Source organism: Tamandua tetradactyla, chromosome 12, assembly GCF_023851605.1.
Source record: "Tamandua tetradactyla isolate mTamTet1 chromosome 12, mTamTet1.pri, whole genome shotgun sequence".
NCBI classification, from domain to species: Eukaryota; Metazoa; Chordata; class Mammalia; order Pilosa; family Myrmecophagidae; genus Tamandua; species Tamandua tetradactyla.
This window is the reverse complement of record NC_135338.1, coordinates 37,303,388-37,326,053: the sequence shown is the minus strand read 5'-3', so window position 1 is coordinate 37,326,053 and position 22,666 is coordinate 37,303,388. Positions and strand designations below refer to the sequence as shown.

The 22,666-nt window shown below is 42.5% G+C and overlaps 1 protein-coding gene across 8 annotated transcripts in view; it reads right to left on the bottom strand.

Moving 5' to 3' along the window:
* ADCK1 (aarF domain containing kinase 1) overlaps positions 1 to 22,666 on the bottom strand; it is a 179,631-nt gene that overhangs the window by 32,007 nt on the left and 124,958 nt on the right. For 7 of the 8 annotated variants that reach the window (XM_077123207.1, XM_077123209.1, XM_077123213.1 and 4 more), the window contains 2 exons: positions 17,258 to 17,451; positions 11,618 to 15,840 (listed from right to left, as the gene is read on the bottom strand). In XM_077123207.1, the coding sequence (XP_076979322.1) occupies positions 15,669 to 15,840; positions 17,258 to 17,451 (366 nt within the window). In that variant the 3' untranslated portion in view covers positions 11,618 to 15,668. Of the gene's footprint in view, positions 1 to 11,617; positions 15,841 to 17,257; positions 17,452 to 22,666 lie in introns of those variants that run through there. The other variant, XM_077123210.1, reaches the window with a different exon arrangement.

Genomic DNA, 22,666 nt, shown 5'->3' with positions numbered 1-22,666 from the left:
GGGAGATGCAGAACGCGATCTTCTGCAGTACAGCTGAGGGAGCCCAGGCAGGGAGGCGTAGACGGAGGCCGAAGGAACTTCCCCTGAAGAGCAGGACTTCTATCTGTGCTGCAGCGTCTGAGCAGGAAGGGGGAGGCCATGGGGGGGAAGGAGGTCCCGAGGATCCCTGGATTCTCAGTCTGATGAGCTGTTATCAGACTAAGGCTGTGAGGAAAACAGACCTGACAACAGCTCTTCCTCCTTCCTCTGAGAAACAGCCCAATCAATTGCCAGACCCCCTTCCTCTTTTTGACTGCCTGGCAGCTAGATTTCCTGGTTTCACTGGGAGATGAGGAGAGGTGAACGGCAAGGAAGGTAGGAGACTGAGGTTTAAGAACTCTGGGAATATGACCCTTCCTGTTTGTCCAGCTCTGGTTCCCAGAGTGCCCTTGGGCTCTCAAGCCCCTGCTGGACTGGGCTGCTCATATCCCTGGAAAGAAACCTGCTGATCTTCCTGATGCCAGGGCACTTCTGGTCCACAGGGTTCCTTACAACAGAGCAACGAAGGCAGGTGCTCCATTCATGGTGCTGATCACATGTGAATAAATATGTGTTGGTCTACACAACTGCCTTAGCTACCCTAGGGGATTTCCTCTCCACCTTTGTCTCTCCTTTTTTATGTAGTTCCCAATTCCCCCTAAGAGGACAAGAAGCGGTACATGAATACATGCCTAACCAACCTCTGGGACATGGAACGTTTATTACCACACCTGAACTCACTTGAAAACCTGCCTACTACAATTACAACTAGGAAAACTAAGAAAATATGCACTGTCCCCTGAAAAAAAACCCAGAGGGATAGGGAAGCCACTGCCAATGCAATTTGACAGTAACTGTCCCATTCTGGGAGAACCATCACAGTACAAGCTCCTAAACCTCGGTATTTCATAGCCTCACTTTGGCTTCTCCCTCAAGGAATGACAGCACCTGAAAGAAAGGGAATCTCAGAGTCCTAAAACCTTGCTACTTACAGGTGGGCCACAGTCCAACAGCATCAGCACCACCTGGGAGCTTGTTAAAAATGCATTCATTCAACCCCACTCCAGACCTACTGAATCTGCATTTAACAAGATGCCAGGTATATACAGATTGGAGTAAAAAGGCCTTAGATTGCAGGTGGTGGACGGATGAGCCCTGAGAAAGAGAAAGGTAGAAGTGAGAAGACCAGTGAAGAGATAAGAGTACCTTGGGTGGCAGATGTTCATTGTACTAATTTAAAAAAAAAAACTAATTATTATTTGAGAATCACTGACAGAGAAAACCAGAGACCTAGAGTACAACCTGTGGTATTTGGTGCCAAAACAGGCCTGCCTGATCCCCCAGATTTGCAGCATACAAATGCACACAGGTGACCTGGAAGACCAGCGGAACGTACCCACCTACTAACCTCTCCCAACAAATCCTGACCACTAGCAGGTGTCACTGAGAGGACTTTCTTGACACCAGCCCCCCTTCCCTGTTCAGGAGAAATTGACTGTTTCCTACTTTATTCCCAGTACAAAGTAAGCGCTCAATAATTGTGTGCCAAGTAATGAAAGTGTTGTGCTAGCAGGCTTGGATCAATTAGTAAGTGTAATTGAAGCTGAATGTAACTAATTATATAATTTGGGGCTGCTCAAGTTTAATTCCACTAAAATTACATCACGAAAATGGGACATGAGGAAGGATTATAGATAAAAGGAAAGGAACTATAGTAAAGTTTTCATGTAAGGAAGGCTCACATTTGAGTTAGATCATCTTAACTCACACTTGCCAATGATAAAAAACAATTATCAGGGCCACATAGCCATATCCTGAATTCCATTTGGACAAGGAGTCCAAAATCAAACACTTGGTGACAATGCCTCAGTTGTGTGTCAGTGGTCATTCTCAGCGGTTGATACTGCTCAATTTGGGAATGTGATTTCTACTGCTGCATGTTTTCCATTATTCATGTTATCTGAATCCTCTCTCTACTCACAGACTCATAGAGTGTTAAAACTAAAAAGAAGCCTTGGGGATCTTCACTGCATGAATGTCTTATCAGAAATCATGGTATCCCTGGCCTCCACCCACTCTATGCCTATAGTAATCCCCCTATCATTGTGATAACCAAAAATGTCTCTATATTTTTTGTAAGTCCCCAGGGAGAGAAGGGAGGGATCGTTCCATTCCCGCTGAGAACCACTGATTTAACCCAACGTCTTAATTTGCAATGGGAAATCAAAGGGTGTGGGGCAAGGAGAGACTGGTACTAGGTGATCCAGCTGGTCAGTGCCACAGGTCTCTGGATACTTCCCCAGCTCCACACTGCAGTTTTCCAAGCTAAATACAATGGGTGGAGATTGAGCTCTTGCTCATAACTCCTTTAGGCTTTCCAGAACCCAGAAGATTAAACTCCCTGCAAAAGAAAACAACAGCTATTCAGAGTTGACAGAGAATTCCTCTAAGCTAGGAATTCTCAATGCCTTTAAATTAACCTACACCCAAGAGCTCAAGATGTCTCTTCCCTGTCACCAGAAAGCTAAGACTATTTTGGCATTGTGGAGAGATTAATCAGTCCATCCTCCTACCTTCATTTATGAGGGCCTCCAAACCATCCAGATAAAGAAAGGATCCTAATTTATGAGCAAATACAGCAATTGGGCAATCAGTAGCAGTTGACCTGGTGTACAGAATGAGAAGATTCTAGGGCTATATCTCAATTCAACTCGAATTGGGATTGTGATCAGTTTGTGGAGTCTGCATTGGCTATGGTTCAGGGTAGCAGCACCATGCCAGATATTTGCCACAAATCTTTTGGAACAGACAAATCCAATCTACTTTCTCTGGGTCAAAAGCTCACTAGGCTTGCCCATGCCAGTCTATTTCATTCCATCCGTTTCTGGCCTTGTGTGAAATTTAAGGTAAATGTCTCCCTCCTTCTCAACTATGGAGTAAATTGTTTTGCTACAAATGGCAGTACTAGGTCTCATCTCAGAATCTCAACCACTCATCCACTCAGGGTACATGAGTTGAACATAAACTATACTGCAAACATGGGCAGTGGAGAATGACCTAACCCCCACTTTTTGCATTTAGGAATCATCATTTTCAAGGACCCTAATTCATAAAATAATATGCACCACACAAAATTCAAATACCCACTATCTTCCATCTGAAATTGATATACCTTTAGTTAAAGGATCAAGATGACACAGTGCATAACAATTGATTGTAATTAACATTTTGAATATTTATTACTGGAACAGTTTTGAGGAAAGAGCTTTAGATAAAAGTGACTAAATATTGGTTATCTTTAAAGTTAATGAAAGTAAGTAACCTAGAAAAAGATATTCATCTGAATATAAAATGGCATTTAAAAAAAAGCTACAGGTTTAATAAATACTTATTAAAAATACAAAATTAAGTTACAAATGCTCTTGCATGAATTGTTTTGAAAATCCTTGAAATGCAAAAAAAGCGGCAAAAAAATAATAGGAAGGTGAACTAGATCTAAAAACATTCAATACTTAATTTTAGGTAAACTGCTATTTGGAAGAATTGATCCATAGGCAAAAAGTTTTTTTGGCAATGTGATTATAGACAAAGTGGTTTTAGGTGAAATGAACAAGAGCCAGTAGAGAGGGGGAAATGGGAGGGGAGAAGACCAATGAGGAGACCAGATTTGAACTCGGGTGATGACAGAGAAGCAGAGGAGAGTTGGTGGATCTAAGAGATACAAGGAGGTAGCATCTACGGGGATAATATGAAGGAAAACAAGGAGTAAATGATGTTCCTAGCTTCCAGGATGACTACTGGTGGCACCAACTGCTGAAGGCCCCTTGACCAAAATGAAACTCTGGGAAATACTGGGCACAAAAGTAAATATAGAGATGGTCTCATCAAATATTGCTTCCAGATGGAGCTGCCAACAGGTGCCACTGTTTCCCAAAAGTTGTCTCAATGCCTTTCTCTCCTCCTAGATCACTGATGCCAAGCTCACCACTGCTTCCACGATTAACAGCCCCTGTCCTCAAAGTCAGTTTTTTGTCAAAAACTAAAGCTCCTTAAAGACAGATATATGGTGGTTTGGAGCTGTACATGCCCCCAGAAAAATATGTTCTTAAATTTCACCCATTTCTTTGGGTGAGAATCCATAATAAGGAGGAAACGTTGATGAGGTTACTTCAATGAAGGTGTGTTCCACCTCAGGATGAGTCCTTTATAAGCAGAATGAAATTCAGACAGACAGAAAGAAAGCTACAGGAAGCAAGAAGAGATAGGAGAGGCTGCCATGTGCATTGCTATGCAACAGAGAAGCTAAGGTCCAAGGATTACCAGCAGCACAGCACCAGAATGCCAGTGTTTGGGGAGAAAACATCACCTTGATGATGCCTTAATTCTCTTAGCCTCAAAACCGTTAAGCTAATAAATTCCCATAGTTTAAACCAATCCATTGCATGATATTTGTTTAAGCAAATAGCAGGATTCATATGTGATTCACTTGTGTCTTTCCTCTTACTTCCCCAATAACCTGGCATTGAAGGCACGCACATCTGCGTGTTTGAATTAAGGCATACATAAATGATCATTTGACCAGTGAAAGACCTACTATGGCCTCCACTGTGCTGGTGTCAAAAGGGATGTAAAAGAAATGTTCCTTACCCTTAAAGAACTGCACAGGCAGATAGACAACAGAGTGTGGTTATGGGAATGGAAAGAAGTATCGAAAGAACTGAGAGGAGAAGGCAGTAAACAAGGGCCTGAGTGGTCTTCGGATGCTCCCTACAAAAGGCAGGACTTGAGACCTCTCATCAATATAGAAAGAAGATGGTTTGGATAAATGGAAAAGCAGATAGAGGCAAGGTGAGGGGCAAGATCAAAGGAACAGGAATGGGGATGTAGAACATGAAGACAATAGCAATGACTCAAGAAGAAAGTGGTAAGGGAAATTAGAAAATACATCAAGATGAATGAAATGAAAACACAACATTCCAAAACTTATGGGATGAGGCAAGGGGAGTGAGAGCTCAGAGGGAAAATTATAGTTGTAAATGCCTACCAAAATTTTTTTTTAAATAAGATCTCAAATAAAAAACCTAACTTCATACCTTGAGAAACTAGAAAAAGAAGAGCAAACTAAACTGAACATTAGGAGAAAAGGAAATAATAAATATGAGCGTGGAGATAAATTAAATAGATAATGAAAAAACAATAGAGAATCAATGAAACAAAAAGCTGGTTCTTTGAAAAGATCAATATAACTGGCAAACTGTTAGCTAATCTAATAAAGAAAAAAAGAGAAGACAATTAAAAAACAAAAGAAGGTACATTATTAACAACCTTAAGAGAAATAAAAAAGACTGTAAGAGAATTCTCGCCTGCTATGCTGGAGACCTGGGTTCATTTCTCAGTACCTGCCCATGTTAAGAAAAAAAAAAGACTGTAGAGAATACTAAGAACAATTGTACATCAACAAGTCAGATACTCTATATGAAATGGACAGTCCCAGAGACATACAAACTGCCTAAATGACTCAAGAAGAAATAGAAAATCTCAATGGATCTTGAGACTGAATCAGTAATCAAAAATCTCCTAACAAAGGAAAGTTCAGGACCAGATGGCTTCACTGGTTTATTCTTCCGAACATTCAAATAATTAACACCAGTACTTCTCAAATTCTTCCAAAAAAATTAAGAGAAAACTTCCTAAGTCATTCTATGAGATCAGCATTACCCTGACACCAAAGCCAGATTAAGACATCAAAGAAAAGAATATTATAGACCAGTATACTTTATGAATATAGATGCAAAAATCCTTAATGAAATACTAGCAAACCAATTCCAACAGCACAGTAAAAGGATTATATACCACGACCAAGTAGCCCAGGAATGCAAAGATGACTCAACATAAGAAAATCAACCCATGTAATACGCCACATTAATAGAATGAAGGGGGGGGGACATAATCATCTCAATGCAGAAAAGGTCTTTGACAAAATCCAGCATCCTTTCTTGACAAAAACACTTAGAAAACTTCTTCAACTGATAAACGGCATATATGAAAAACCCACAGCTAATGTTATACTTACTCGTGAAAGACTAAAAACTTTCCCCGTAAGGTCAGGAACAAGACAAGCATGCCCATTTTCACCAGTGCCATTCAACATTGTGCAGGAAGTTCTAGCCAATTCTAGAATGGAAGTTCTAAAACAATTAGGCAAGAAAAAGAAATAAAAGGCATCCAAATTTTAAAGGAAGAAGTATTTGCAGATGTCATGATCCCATATAGAGAAAATCCCAAAGAATCCACAAGAAAGCTACTAGAACTAATGAACTAATTCAGCAAAAGTCTAGAGTACAAGATCAACACATAAAAATCACTTGTGTCTCTACACACTAGCAATGAACAATCTGAAAAGGAAATCAAGAAAATTTCATTTACAATAGCATCTTAAAGAATAAACTATCTAAACATATTTTTAACCAAGGAAGACTTGTACATAGAAATATGCAAAACATTGCTGAAAGAAATTAAAGAAGACCAATATAAATGGCAAGACATCTTGTGTTCATAGACTGGATGACTAAATACTATTAAGATGCCAATACTGTCCAAAGCAATCCACAGACTTAATGTAATCCCTATCAAATAGCACTTTTTTTTTGGCAAAAACAGAAATTCCTATCCTCAAATCCACATATAATTGCAAGGGACCCCAAACAGCCAAAACAATCTTAAAAAAAAAGAAAACAAAATTGAATCTCTCACATACCAACTTCAAAACTTATTACATAGCTACAGTACAGTACTAGAATAAGGAAAGACATATTGACCAATGGGACAGAATTGGGAGTCTAGAAATAAACCCATATATCTATGGCTAATTTTTTTTTTTGACAAAGGCACCAAGTACACTCAATGGAGAAAGAATAGTGTCCCAACAAATGGTGCTGGGAAAAATGGATATTCACACCCAAAGAAATGTAATTGGACCCCAAAGTGAATTAATGAGCTAAATATAAGAGCTAAAACCAGAAAACCCTTAGAATAAAACATAGGGAAAAAATCTTCAGGAAGAACCTTGTGTTTGGCAATGGGTTCTTAGATTTGACACCCAAAACACGAACCAATCAAAGGAAAAATGAACTGGACCTCATCAAAATAAAAAACTTCTGGTTCTGCAAAAAGTTAAAAATAAAATTACCGTACGATCCAGCAATTCTGCGTCTAAGTATAGACCCCCCCAAAAAAGTGAAAACAGAGACTCAAATAGATAGTTACATACCAGTGCTTACAGGAGCATCATTCATAGTAGGGAAAAGGTGGAAGCAACCCAAGTGTCCATCCACAAATCAGTGGATAAACAAAATGTGGTAAATATACACAATGGAATATTATCCAGCCATAAGAAAAAATGAAGTTATGAGATATACTGCAACGTAGAAGCACCTTGAAAACATACTTAGTGAAATTTAAGCAAGATACATAAGGACACATATTATATGATGTCACCTCTAAGAGATGTCTAGAAATAGCAAAGCAGAAGAGGCAGAAAATAGATTAGAGAGCACTAGGGTACTAAGGAAGGGAAGTGTATGTTTGGTGGATATGGAGTGTGTGTAAATAAAATTAATTTAAGAATTAAAATAAGTAAATAATAAAAGGAGGTTGCTGGGGGGAAGGGAAAACTTAAAACTTTATACATCAAAGACGTTATCAAGAAAATGAAAAGATAGCCTCCAGAATAGGTGAAAATCTTAGGAATTCATATGTGAGAAGGGTTTAAGATTCAAGATATACAAAGAATTCTTAAAACTCAACAAAAAAAGGGACCAACAACAAAATTTTTAAATGGGCAAAGGACTTGAATAGACATTTCTTCAAAGAAGATATCAAATGTCCATTAAACACAAGGAAATATGCTCAACATCATTAGTCATCAGGGAAATGAAAATAAAAATCACAGATACCACTTCACACCCATTAGGATGACTATTATGAAAAAAATCAGAAAATAACAAGTGTTGGTGAGGCTGTGGAGAAACTGGAACCCTCATGAATTGCTACTGGGAATGTTAAATGATGCAGCCACTGTGGAAATCAATTTGGCAGTTCCTCAAAAAGCTGAAAATAGAATCACCACATGACCCAGCAGTTCTAACCCTAGGTATATGCCCACCAAAACTAAACGGGTGTTCAAACAAAACTTGTATACCAATTGTTCACAGCAACATAGCCAAAAGGCGGGACCACCCAAGTATCCACTGGCAGATGAATGGATAAATAAAATGTGGGTTATCCTGACTACGGAATATTATTCAGTTATAAAAAGGAATGAAGTTCTGATACATGCTACAATATGGATAAGCCTTGGAAACATTACGCTAAGTAAAATAAGCATTACAAAAGGCAAATATTGTATGAGTCCCTTTATATGAAATGCCTAGAATAACCACATTCAGAGAGACAGTAAATTAGAGATTACCAGGGATTGGGGGAACAGGGAATGCTAAATTATTGCTTAAAAGTTTCTGTTTTCGGTGATGTAAAAGTTTTGGTAATGGATGGTGGTAGTAATTAATTGGAATTATTGCCACTGCATTATACACTTAAAAGTTGTCAAAATGAAATACGTATATACATAAAACCACAATTTTTAAAGTTGTTTAGAAATCAAGAAAAAGTTGCTTAGGAATTTCAAAACTCGTACACAACCCAGAGAAAGGTGGCACAACCCCCACATGAGCTCTCACTTCACTCTTCCCAAGAGAGAAGCTTACACACACACAGAGCCAATCTCCAAACTTGTCCCTGATTAAACATGGTTCCTGTGAACTGGCAGCCTAGCTCTCAGGCAGGAAGGGAATTCCCTGTGTGGGGCTGTCCTCATCTTAAATGCTCCCAGGGATGTCTGTATCAAACCAGTATTGTGATTAAGGAAGCAGCTCCTGCTAGCTCCCTGGGGGTGGCCCATGTGGACAGCAGCTAACAGAATCAATAAGAGAAATTAAGCCTAATTCAGCCAAATAGCCAGTTTCCAAGAAGTCCATGGGTCATTAGAAAACAGGCATCTAGTGTAAAAAATATATCCACACAACTGGACTCCATCCAGAATGACACGGGCCTTTGGGTTGTTTTTGATCAGAAAGTAGCATGTGAAGCTACCAATCATTAAGCCCTTGCCCTCATTATCTCAACAGCAGCAATAACAATATGAACTTATTGCAACTTAATTGTTTGCTATTGTTCAGCTCTCTGGGAAGATGCCCAGCCTGTAGACATCTCTCTATTTTCTATCCCTACAGACATCTCTATTTTTCTCCTCAAGGCTCCCCCTGCTCCTCAAACACGGACCCCATGCTCTTAAAGATAAAAACCGCAATGATCAGGACTCTTTCCGTTAAAAACCAGATACTTAATTCCGAGTAGTTTACATTAAAAACCGGGGGGGGGGGGCAGGGTTTACTGACTCATCTAACTGAAAAATCAGGGGCGGATCTGGCATTCAGGAATAGCTAGATCCAGGAACTCAAATGATAAGGCAGGCAAAATAGCCACTAGAGCTTAGCAACCAGTAGAAAGACAATCATACACCATAACTAAAAGTCACGTGTCATACTAAAACCAATCTCTGTAGTCAAAGCCATTTGTCCACCTTCATCTTCCCCGGCTTGTGGGAAATGCAGGGTTCAGCACACCTGTAGGAATGACTCTCTCTGAAGAAAAGGGGGTTCTGTTGAAGCTACAAGAGGTGCTAGGCAGACAAGATGTCCACTTCCATGCCGTGTACCTGTTCATTTTTAGTGTTGCTTTTCCTGGCACTCTCTGTTCACATTCGACCACATCCCTTAGAGAAGGGCACCTGATAAATGACCACAGCCATTTCACAGCAGGGGTTGCCGAGGCTCAAAGACCAAAGCAATCTACCCAGTTGCCAAGGAACTAAAATGCTAGGCCTGACCTCCGCTGCCCGGTACAGTGTAGGTGCTACAGGCCAAAGGTAGAGAAAGAACCAGAGACTACTCTTAGTACATCCTGCCATCCAATTGTTATGGACCTAAGCTGTTACAAGTCAAAAACTCACTGTTAACCAGATCACTAAAACATCCTGAGTTTTTATGGCTTTTCTCTCCCTAAAACCCCTTATGGTCGAATCATTTCTCCACGCACACTTGGGAGGGTGAAGTGAGAAAGGCAGAATCTTGTTTACATTCCTACTTACCTTGGGGAAAAAATGAACCTCTGCCAATATTAATTCCCCTCACAAGGATTTCCCCCGAAGGGGGTGTGGCCAGAATTCAGAGGTCCCCAAGGGTAGCTGCCCCATCAGCTGGTGCAGCTGACCCACCACTCGTGGTGAGATCCACTTCTAGAATTGCTAATACACCTGGAAAATTAAATCGTTAGTGACAGGCCTATCTTTTGGGGGGAGGGGCTCAAATTCTGCTTCTGATGTTACATTCATTTGTCATTACATTTGTGTGCATGTTCAAAGAGTTAATTTGCAGTATATGTAAACACTAAGAATATACCACTGGTTTTTACTACCTTGTTTTGAGATAGCCACTTTTTTTTTTTAATTTCCTGGGAGCGTTTGCATTTGGGAATAGTGAAGCCTCTTTTAATCTCTAGGCTGCATTTCTTCCATCTCTGGAAGACATCTGGGAAGGGGTGTGAGGCTAAAGCAGTGGTCCCAACCCTGGCTGGACAGTAGCATGACCTGGGGAGTTTTAAAGAAGAAAAACTGTAAGTCATGCTGACATCACTTTCTCCTGGGTATGATGTAATGAAAAGGGCATATCACTTCTGCAGTATTCTCCCCCAAATCTATAATCCAAGTCTAATCATGACAAACCTAAGCTGACATTCTACAAAGTACACGATCAGTATTCTTCAGAAGTGTCACAGTCACAAAAGACAAGTTAAGAGTGAGACATGGTCACAGAGCAGACTAGACTAAGGAGAAGTGATGACCAAGTCCAACACGGGATCCTCGATGGGAAAATTGGTGACATCTGAAAAATGTCTGTGGTTTGATTAATCGTATTATACCAATATTAATTTCTCAGTATTAATAAATGTGCCATGATGTTTAATAAGATGTCAGCATTACAGAAAGCTGGATAAAGGATATACTTTGCAACTCTACTGTAAATCTAAAATTTTCCCAAATAAATAAATAACCAAACAATTTTTAAATGCCTGATCCCCATTCAAACCTTAAATTGAGTTGAATGAAGTCCTGGAGTGAGGCTCAGGCACTGAATTAGCTGAAGCTCTCCAGGTGATTCTGATGTGCAGCTAGAGCTGAGACCCATACACCAGTAGCTTTCAAACTTAAGCAGGCATCAGAATCCCCTGGAGAACTTGTTAAAACAGATTACTGGGCCTCACCCCCTGAGTTTGTAGTTCAGTAGGTTTGCATTGGGAACTGAGAATTTGCAAGTTCCTAACAAGTTCCCAGGTGGTTGAGAATCACCGATCCTTGCTACCCAAAGTGTGGTCCATGAAGCACCTGGGAGCTCTTTAGAAATGCAAAATCTCAGGCCCCACTCCAGACCCACTGAGTCAGAATCTGCATTTTAACAAGATTGCAGGCTATTTGTTTATACATGAAAGTTTGAGAAGCACAGCTCTAGAATGAAAGCACAGGAGGAGAGGATAAAGAAAGAGAGGCTGAAATGCTAGGATTTGGGGAGGTGAAATATCTATCACTTCAGCAATCTTAAGAGCCTGGTGTTCCCTCTCACATATGGGAAAAAGAAGAATAGGAAGAAAAATCAGAGGAACTCTACAACTACTCAGCCAGAGGAAAAGCTGGACAGAAAGAGCCTTCTCTGTCCCCAGCAGTGCTGGCTAGAGGCACGATGACCTGGCTGAGCGGGGAACAGGAGGATGGCAGGGGCTGAGAAGCCAGGTCAGCCAGCCAGGAGGCATCCATGACAGGAAAACGGGCATTGCAGCTACAGCCCAGCATTTAACATTTACTCAAATTCTGAGTGGACCCCGTCCTTCCCTGTAGAAAATGAGAGAGAACCAAGCCAGGCTGTGCAGCTTCCTAACAGGTTTTGCTTCATAGGAAGGAAAGAGGGAGGGGTAGAGGAGGAAAAGAGGAAGGAAAGAAGGGACAGAGAAAGGAAAGAAAGGACAGGAGGAAGGAAGGGAAGGAGGGAGGGGGAAAAAAAAGGAGGGAAAGAGGGAAGATGGTAAAAAGAAGAGCCTTTTGAACATCCAGTTTTTTATTAAAAAAATGGTGCAGACTTTGGGCCTAGGGACTGTCTCTCACAGTAAGCAGCAACAGGGACACAGTACCTGGCATTCAAGGGCTCTCATTAAATATGGGACCCCTGATCGGACCCAATAAACACCACTGCTCCCACTGCCCAGCTCCCAGATCCCACCACCCTCTGTGGCTTTGTTCAACCAACTTTTAGCAACTTGCCCAGTCACCAGCCACCAACGTAGTTCCTAGCGCCTCACGACTACACAAGCCCCAAGTGTAGATCCTTTTAACATTCTCCTCACACTTGCTCACACTGAGACAATTCTAAAGCCCCTCAGACTCCCGCCCCTGAGGATCCACTTGGCACCTCTTGGAGCCACTTTACATTTCTGAGTTGTCATTCAATGTTCACATTTGTGGACCCCGCAGGTGTGGCAAGAGGGCTGTAGGCAGCCTGTAATGCTGCTCCTGACCATCTCAGCCCCTGGGGGCAGACTAGGCACTGTGCAAAAATGAGCCTGACAATCAGCAAGGCAGCGTCCTATGGAGGAGAAGTCACATGCATGTGTAGCTTTTGAAATAGACAGATATCAACATCCCTGAAAATAAGAAAGTATTTTGAAAGTCTGAGTGTGTGTTTATTGAGCACTTACTATACGCCAATACATCTATATTTCCTATGTCCTGGGCACATATCCAAGAGGCTCTGGGCCAAATGGGTCACAGAGTCAGAATGCCTCTCTCCTTCACCTGAGATGCATTAAGGGGGAAAAATAGCCATGTTGCCCAAATCAAAGCAGGCTAAATTAAATAAGGAGTTTCCAAGTGTTAACAAGAGAAAATACCCCCTCAAAGTCAGCTGGTGGTGCCTTCCTGACAGACATTGTCACTCTCCTGAAAGAACAATTGCTGGATTTTATAGGAAATACGAAAATGCTGAATCCAAATCAACGGCCAATCCTCATGGCAAGTTTTACAAGACAGAACGTTCCACACAGAAGCTCACCTGAGCTATTTCTGAACCTTCTGTTCATCCTGTCTACTGAAACAAGAAACCAGGAGAGTCTCCTACGGCATCTGGGCTCCAGAGAGATGAGTCCACCCAGACCACACAGGGGCCACAGGACAGTGGTCCGCTAAGATAAACCCACTTCAGCCCAAGTCACGCAGGATGAGAACCAGAGTGGTGCAGTTCTAGCTGTCTTAGGGCCCTGGGAATAACTGCTGGGCTCAGTCTGCATTTTCCAAGACTTTCTGTCTCCTTTACCCATCCAACACCATTACCACCCCTCCAAGAAAATTTAATTTTCTTTGAAATCCAGAAAAATCCAGACCTTTGAGACCCAATTCAGGCACATAAGACAACCCAAGGAGCTAGAGTTATCCATATCTATAGCACTGCAGAACAGAAAACAAAGCATGGGACACCATTCACCAGCTATGGGACCTTGTGAAAATTACAAAATCTGAGCCCTGCTTTCCACCTTTCCAATATAAGGCATGGAGCAGGTGGGACAATGAAATGATGTACCGCATTTACATGGCCTCTCACACACGAAAGGCATGCAATAAATGTCAGGCTTCTCTTGCCTTTTTGAGCTGCCATATACCCCCAACTGCCCTGTTTCTCTGCTGTCTCTGGAAAAATATTATGGGTGCTGGGTTCACTGGCAACATATTGGTGGTTTTTAGATCCCAGAGCAGCAGGAAGTCAACCATTAGACCAAAAGTGAAAAGCAAGTAACCATTACCTTGAACAGAAAGGACATTTATATTTACTTCAGTGGCTGTAAAAGACACCATAAAATATAATATGCAGCATGCATGCTCACAATTAATAACAGATCTTGCAAATTATTCTCTCACATCCCAGGCTGGATCCAACTGGTCACTAAGAACAATTTATTCTTTCAGGAAATAAAAGGATTATGAATCGTCTCTGGTCACTGTAAAATCTGCTTGTTGTAGTACCAATAAAAGAATATAAAATGAGGCTCACATTTGAGGGGTTTCTGCCCCTGTGAATGGGGTGAAGTAAGATCAGAGACTCAAATACAATCTCCATCCACAAACACTGCTGCTCAGAGAGAGGCAAGATCTGCCAATTCTGGGGTCTTGGGGGCCTGATGACCACAGACACAGGAGGTACGGCAGGTGTTTGGAGATGGCTCAGAACCAGGAGCAGGCGATAGAGCAGCAGGAGGGCAGTGCTGGCAGCAGGCAATAAGGCAGACGCATGGAGTCCAGACTAGTAACACAGAGATTTCAGAGTGGAAACCTAGTCCAAGGTGACAGGGTTTCAGCAGCAAAACTACAGTTGCCACGGGAGTTGAGGGCGAGGCAGAATTCCAGGCCTCAAACTAGGGTTTATCAAAAGAGGAACTAAAGGGATGTCAGGAAGCAATTAGTAAAACAAGGCAAGGTGCCCTGGTCACAGGGAATGAGGTGAGAACTCGGGGGATCCAAAGTCCAAGGATTTAGCTGAGACTCTGAGTTCCTGGCCTTGGGCTTCTTAGCTACTCTGACCAAGATTTCAGTCTTGAAAGGTAAAAGGAAACTATGAGAAACAGGAAGTGGCCCCCTGAATGGAAGGTTGAAGGATTATAGGGAAAAGAAGCCAAGCAGAATATCACATCAACTCTCAGCTTCCTAGTCCATTCTCAGTTAATGGTCACTGTGGATTCACTCCCAACCTAGAATAAAAATCCTCACAAACCAAGCCCAGGTTCACCCTTGTTTTCCGTAAGCCTCCTTGGGAAACCTGAAGAAGCAGCAGCCAAGGAAATGTAACTAGAAGCCCTTGGCAAGGACTATAAACAGACACTGGATGCAACTTGTGTTTGGACTTAGTGGGGGGTTGGGGGGCAGCAAGTTAGGATGGAAAATTCCTGCAACTCTGAAGGGGATTTTTATTGAAACACAATACATGACATAAAACACCAAAGGGCAGAGTGAACTCATGGCTGCAACACAGTCTGCCCTAAGATGCCAAAACACTTCACTAAGGTATAACACCTCTGGGGTGTGATATGGGAAGAGCAAGGAACCCATTCTCTAGCAAGGGCAGAGACCGTGCTCATCACCAACAAAATCGAACTTCCTTTTACAAGTTAAACGTGTCCTCAATGGGATATGTGGTCCACCCTGACAATATTAAGGGCTAATGGAGGTGGGGAGACAGCCCAATGGCACATACTGGGAGTAGTAACACAGACCGCTATGCTTTCTCCTTATCCTGGAATGGAGGAGTCCATTCCAGGATACAGTGTGTGGGCTCTGAGACAGGGAAGTGTGATGAGAGGATTCCTAAGGTGGAGTACAATGATGCCATGGACAGTGACCCTGGGACTGCAGACCACGATGTGGAGACATGATGAAAGTGGGGAATGAAAAGATTTCCAGTCCACCATAGGGCAGACAGGGGCAGGGTCAGCAAGTCTACTCAATGTGGAGCAGAAAACAGCCAGCAAAGCAGGGCCAAGACCCAAGTGGACAGTCTCAACCCCTTCACATGCAGAACGAGTTCATGAATGTTGATCTGCCATAAGTTGAAGGCCTCACTAAAAGAGATCCGGGTCCTTCTGAAGAATGAGCAGGTATTCTTCTTCTTGTGCCTGGAGGAAGACAGTGAGAGAGAAAAGAAAGGAACACTAGCTCAGTAGCATTTAGAAAAACTGGAAGATGGTGATTTTGGCCAACACACCAGCTCCCTGCCCCTGTGGACTACCCTTGGCTATGTGATCATCCCATTGCCCAAAGGGTGCCCAGAGAAACAAAAATATTCCAAAGAAGCTTTTCAAATAAGTGGAGTAAGCAAAAACAGTTGTTTAACAGGGAATCAATGGCCTAAGGGACCCATTGTGTAGAAGATCCCAATGTTTTTCTTTTTCCAAAAGTAGATTAAATATATGCCAATCCAGAATCCCCCAAACTCAAATAAAATCAAAGCCTTTCCAAAGTTTCTGAGGGTAGGAGTCATCCAGAAACCTAGTCAGATGGTCTTGGGAGGCTGAGGTCATTATGGGTTCAGGTCAGTTCAAACTCTTCAATACTAACAAATATTGTGTTTGTATATGATGTGTTTATGATGACAAACTATTAAGACTTCATTTCCTAAGCCCTCAAAAGAAGAATGAATCATGTTTGGCCCATTCAGTAGACAGTGCATTTTGCTAGAATCTAATCTGATATTTGATAGTGGATATATAATATATATGATCAACTCTCCCTGCACCAGAGGGTTTGACCCATTCCCTGCCTAGTATGGATGGGCTAGGAGTTGACTACAGTCTAGGCCTCAGCTCTTGGGTGAGAACTTTCAGCCAGAGCATGGCCCCTTCTGTGTTATCTGCCACACTGAGATGGAAGGGCCTAGAATCCTTGTTCCTCTGCCATCATCTTCTTGACAAAGCACCTTCCCTTCCTCAACCAACACTCCAATGGTACTGAGGCATCAAAAAGATCATCTAAAAAGTTCTGAAATCCTGAGAGAGCCTGCTCAGTTCAAGCTCAACTGGTGCCAGGCCCTCCTTGCTGTTAACACTTATCTCTCCCAAGTCACAGGTATACCTGCAGGTAAAAGAATACTGGCTGACTGCCTGGCCAATTCCTGGAAAGACAGGTATAAGTTTCTGGATCAGTTAGAGAATGGGATATGCATCAGGGCTTCCTGACCCCAGCCCAGAGAACACCTGGAAGAGCTGAGACTCAGAAAGCATTTAAAACTTTACAGAGGGGAAGAACCACCTGGAAAGCTAGATAGATGGGCTGGGAGGGTTAGGTCCGGGAAACCAGCATTTTCAACAAGTACAGGTTGTATTCTGGACCACCCAAAAACACTGACTAGGGACATCAGTGAGTTCACTGGAATTGTCCTCTTCTCCCCACCTCCACTTTTCCTGCAGGGAGATTTGGAGATTGGGAAGCTCAGGCAGGGCCCTGTGGACTGGTGGGATAAAGTGGAGGCAGGCAGGACCCCCAGGGCAGAAGAGGGATCTGGGTGAGAAGGGAGAGGCAGGAGCCCAAACTCACGCAGCCAGTGCGCGGATGCAGCAACGTGACATGTTGAGGAAGGAGCTGGCGCTGGCGCGGGTGCCCAGGGCAGCCTCGATGCCACGCAGCAAGTCGTTGGTCTTGAAGATCAGCAGCATCTGGCGTGGCACGTGGCTGAGCAGCTGGCTGATCTGGGGGAGGTAGTTGGCCGCATTTTCACGGATCTCTAAGTTCTAAAGTAGCGACAGGGAGATAGAAACAGACAATTGATGTAGGGATGTGGGCCCAGGGTGGTGGGTCCTGGCAGCCTGTGCCCCAAGGGGCTACAAGGAAGCTCTAGGAGGAAGCAGCTAGCACAGCTGTCTCAGCATCACTAGAAAATTCCCCAAAAGGAAGTACTGCACAAGCGGCTTATTGCCCGACACACCTGGACAGAATGTCTCACCCCAACTTCTGGCCAAGTACCAGAAATAGCACAGAAGCATATGAGGAAAGGCCAGATGGCATTTCTACTACTTCTGCCATCCCTGGCTTTTCATAGTCATGGTCACCAACACCCATTACCCAAACTCCCTAACTAGAACTACTAGGGCTGGAAGTCTTCTCTCCTAACAGCCCCTCCACTCCAAGACACCTGTGGATGATGTCAGCATCCACCAGCCTCTCAGCCCAGGGGTTCATGCTCATGTTACTCTCCAATGCTACTTTGCTGGCCACTGATTTCAGGCCAGGCCTGGAAGGGGCCCTGGAAGGTGTTACTGGCTGAATCATGTCCCCAACTCTTGTGCCAAGTCCAAGCTGGTTCAGTCCCTGGTTCTGAGCTTCTGTCTCCAACCGAATTGCAAAGTCCTGCCATACTCTGACTCTGTGCCCCAACAGACCTCCATGGAACCCCTGCTGCCCACACTGCCATTGTTCCTTGCTGTCTTCCATTCTGCCCAACACCTGAGCTCCTGACACTCCCAGTGCACAGTCCAAAGCTATAAGCCCTGAACCTGTTTGTTCCCATGGCCCTTGCCCCATCCTATTGCTTAGGTTTGCCTCTTCCCTGCTCTGAATTCTGTATGGCTCTGGAAAGATAACTGCCTCCAGCCAGATACCTAAGCATAACCGTGCAGCTCTGATGCCTTCTTAGGCTCCAGAAAAATAATGATGATGATGATGATGATGACAATGACGACAGCCAACATGTGTTGCACATTTACTACGTAAGCCAGCACCTTGAACATGCTTGCATGTATTAATTCATTTAATTTTCACAACAATCTTATGAGGTGATTATAGTAGCCCCATTAAAATAAGGAAATCGAGGCTGTGGTAGTTAGATTCAGGTGTCAACTTGACCAGGTGAAGATACCTAGTTCTACTGCTGTGGACATGAACCAATGGAATGTGAACCTCATCTGCTGCTGATTACATCTGCAGTCGGCTAGGAGGCGTGCCTGCTGCAATGAATGAAATGAGGCGTGCCTCAGTTGAAAGTTAGCTGCCTTTCCTCTGAAGAACTATACATTTTTAACTAAATAAATCCCCTTTTATTGAAAGCCAATCCTTCTCTGGTATGTTGCATTCCGGCAGCTAGCAAACTGGAACAGAGGCACTGTGAAACTAGGCCCACAGAACGTAAATGGTGAGTGGGATTTAAGCCCAGGTGGTCTGGCTCCCAAGCCCATACCCTCACCACCCTGCTACTGCCTCTCCACTTGATAGCAGGTCTGGGTGGCCCTAAGCAAGCCCTTTCTTCTCTTTCTACACAGTGTCCTCACCTAAGCACTGGCAATGATAAAGCCCTCAGTACCCCCCTCCCGTCAGTACTGATGGAGTCCTAAGAGATAGGGGAAGTGCTCCGGATCAATCAATCATTACAAGAGGCCCAGCGGTGCTGCCACAGGCATTGCCACCTCAGCCAGCTTTCTGCAGCAGAAGCAGAACTCTGCCCTTTCAGGAATACAGGTGTATTTCTGGTAACTGAGCTACTGTGAAAACTGAAATGTCACTTAGGCAGAGACTATCAGACTAGTACATCTGGGGAGGTATGCCTGCCTCCCCACCACCTCCTGTCACAGTTATGGGTCACTCTGCTCTGAGGGACAAGGCCAAACCGAGGCCCAGGACACAGAAGGAACCTCTCAGCAATGTCAGGACTGGCCTGGCAATAGTCCTTTCCAGCCCAAATAGAAAGATCCTTCACCTACCAAGGCTACTTCTCAGAGCAGCATCACCTTGGACTTAGGCATATCCCGATGTTGGGTATCTGTGGTAAACCCTCTTGGATGACACCCAACAGTCATCTTCCCCTTCTCTTTATTTTGTTCACTTGACCCTTTGGGCCATGTTCTTCCGGGAGTCAGCACACCTCCCCAGCCAGAGGCCGGAGGTGGAATTTGACTGCTCTCAGCCAATGTCACACTGAGGTGTCATTCCCCTGCCACATGATTAGTTCAGGCATGACCATGTGACAGGATCCTTGGCATGAGAGAAGTCTGCTGGGGGACTTCTGGGAAAGGTTTTCTTGCACTTAAGAAATGACTCATGCTAATGATGTCATCAACATGGCAATGTAAACATCCCTAGAAAAAGCCTTCCTAGAGATTCAGCAAATAAAAGGACAATTTTCACTTGCTTACAATCGGAAGGATGGTAGAGACTGGAGAATAGGTCTACAAATGCTGAATTGAAACAGAAAAATGTCAGGTAGAAGTCCGTCTTGGACCCTGGTCAGTTTCTGTTTCCCCTTCCCTTCACTCGATCCCATGATGGCCGGGAGCCACGCAGAGGCAGCACAGCTGCCACTCTCCAGGCTCAGGGACCTATGTCCACCTACAAAAGGGCCCTTATTAGGGGCAGGGGGCATAGAAAGGGGCTAAGAACTTTGTGACCAATCCAGGTTCAGCCGGCTGAGCCACCTAAAAGCAAAACGGACTTTTCTGAAGTGACCCACATTTCCAGATTGACTCCATTTGGCTCCCTAGGTGAGATACCCTAATGGGGAAGAAACTAGAGACAGGAAAGCTTCACAGAGAAAAAAGTCGGGGAGGGGTGGTTAAACAGAACTGAAAAGTGTAAGGAAAATGGGGTACTTAATGAGGGAGATAATTTAAACAAATCATAGGAGCTGGGGAGAAAAGTCCACACAAAAAGAAACAAAACAGATTCCCAGGGAAAAGAGAAAAGGAAGCTCTCTCCTGGAGATCAAACAATTGCACAAAAGGTACAATCTTAAAAATTTCACTGTACATTCAGGGCAAGAATCAGATGAGGAAGAGTTAAACATGGGCTATTCTAAAGGTCTAGAGTAAGTCAATATTTCATATACTAAAGGTATTTAGAATACCTTTGGTTCTAGAAGTCTAGAATAAGCACCAAAGAAGATCCAAAGCCAATCAAATACCAGACAAGTGAGAGAAACAGACCTTCCAAGTTAACCCATCAGGAGAATCAGATATCATTAAACACACACACAAATGCACACAGGGCCTACTAAGAAACAGGAAGATATGGCTCAGTTAAGGGGACAAATTAAAACTCCAGAGGAAACTCAGAAGTCGGAACAATTAACCAAAGATGTTGAAACAAATCTCCTAAATCAATTCAAGGAGATGAAGGAAAATATGGCTAAAGAGATAAAGGATAGAAAATGTGTGAACATTTTAAGAAGACAACGTGTGAACATAAGAAGAATTTGAAAGTATAAAAGAAACATAACAGAAATTATGGGGATGGAAGGCATGAGAGTAGAGTTAAAAAATACACTAGACACACAAAACAACAGATTTGAAAAAGCAGAAGAATCAGCAAGCTAAAAGACAGGACAATTGTAATTGTACAGTGAGAAAAAACAGATAAAAATAGGAAAACTGAGCGGTCCCTCCAGGATTTGAGTAGCAGCACAAACACAACAAATATACATGTCGCGGTGTCTCAGGAGACAAGAAGGGAAAAGGGACAGAAAGAATATTTGAAGAACTAATGGCTGAAAACTTTTAATGTATATTTAAAGACATAAATATACATGTCCAATAAGCACAATGTACTCCGAACAGAATAAATCCTAACAGACCTACTCTGAGATACATACTAATCAGAATGTCAAATGCCAAAGATAAAGAAAGAATTCTGAGAGAAGCAGGAGAAAAACAATCCATTACATACAAGAGAACTACAATAAGACTAAGTACCTATTTCTCGTCAGAAACGACAGAGGAGAGAAGGCAATGGCACAATATATTTAAGTTACTGATAGAGAAAAACTGCCAGCCCAAATTCTTTATCCAGCAAAACTGTCCTTGAAAAATGATGGAGCATTTTAAGTATTCACAGATAAACAGAAACTGAGAGAGTTTGTCAACAAGAGTGGCCTACAAGAAATACTAAAGGAAGTTCTTCAGGTTGAAAGGAAAAGAGAGGAGAGAGTGGCTTGGAGTAGTGTGAAGAAAAGAGACCATCAGCAAGGGTAACTAAACAAATAAATGCAAAACTAAATCGTACTGTATTCTCAATATACAACCCTACTCTTTAATTCATATAAGAACCAGAAAACAACTGAACAAGAAAACGGCATATTTTCTGTTAATGGACATGCAGAATATAGAGTGGTAAAGTGGGACAAAAAAGAAAACATAAAAAAGGCAAAGAGAGGGATATGGGAGCCAGAATGTATGTGCTATTGGAGATAAGTTGGTATCTTTTCATATTGGTAGATTATAGATATAGGCTGTGGATATAAGCCCAAAGCTAGCCACAAAGAAAGTATTTTAAAAATATACAAAAATAAAATGAGAAATGAGTCAATCATCCATTTCTCACAACTGACCTTTTGTGATACATCACAAATCATCACAAATGACTATTTGTGATACACTACAAATAATCAGCTATACAGAAAAGGAGGATGCAATATAGGAAGAGAGAGACAAAAAAAAAAAAAAGACATATAAAAACCAAAGGACAGGGCAGTTCAATGGTGGCTCAGTGACAGAATTCTCACTGCCATGCCAGAGACCGAGAGCCTGCCCAAGATAACAAAACAACAACAAAGGAAAAAATGGCTAAAGAAGTACTGCCTTTATAGTAATAATATTGATGTTAATGGATTAAACTCCATCAAAAGACACAGGTTGTCAGAATAGATAGAACAAGTATGATCCAATTATATGTTATTTACAAGAGGCTCACCTTAGACCCAAAGACATCAGTAAAATGAAAGTAAAAGGATGGAAAAAGATATTCCATGCAAACAGTAACCAAAAAAAGAGCTGGGGTAGTTATACTAAGATAGGACAAAATCAACTTTATATGAAAAGCTTTTACAAGTGACAAAGAAGGGCATTACATATTAAAAAGGGGCAATCCACCAAGGAGAAATAACCATCATAAGTACTTATGTACCTAATCACAGTGCCCCAAAATACATAAGGCAAAGACTGGCAAAACTGAAGGGGGAAATAG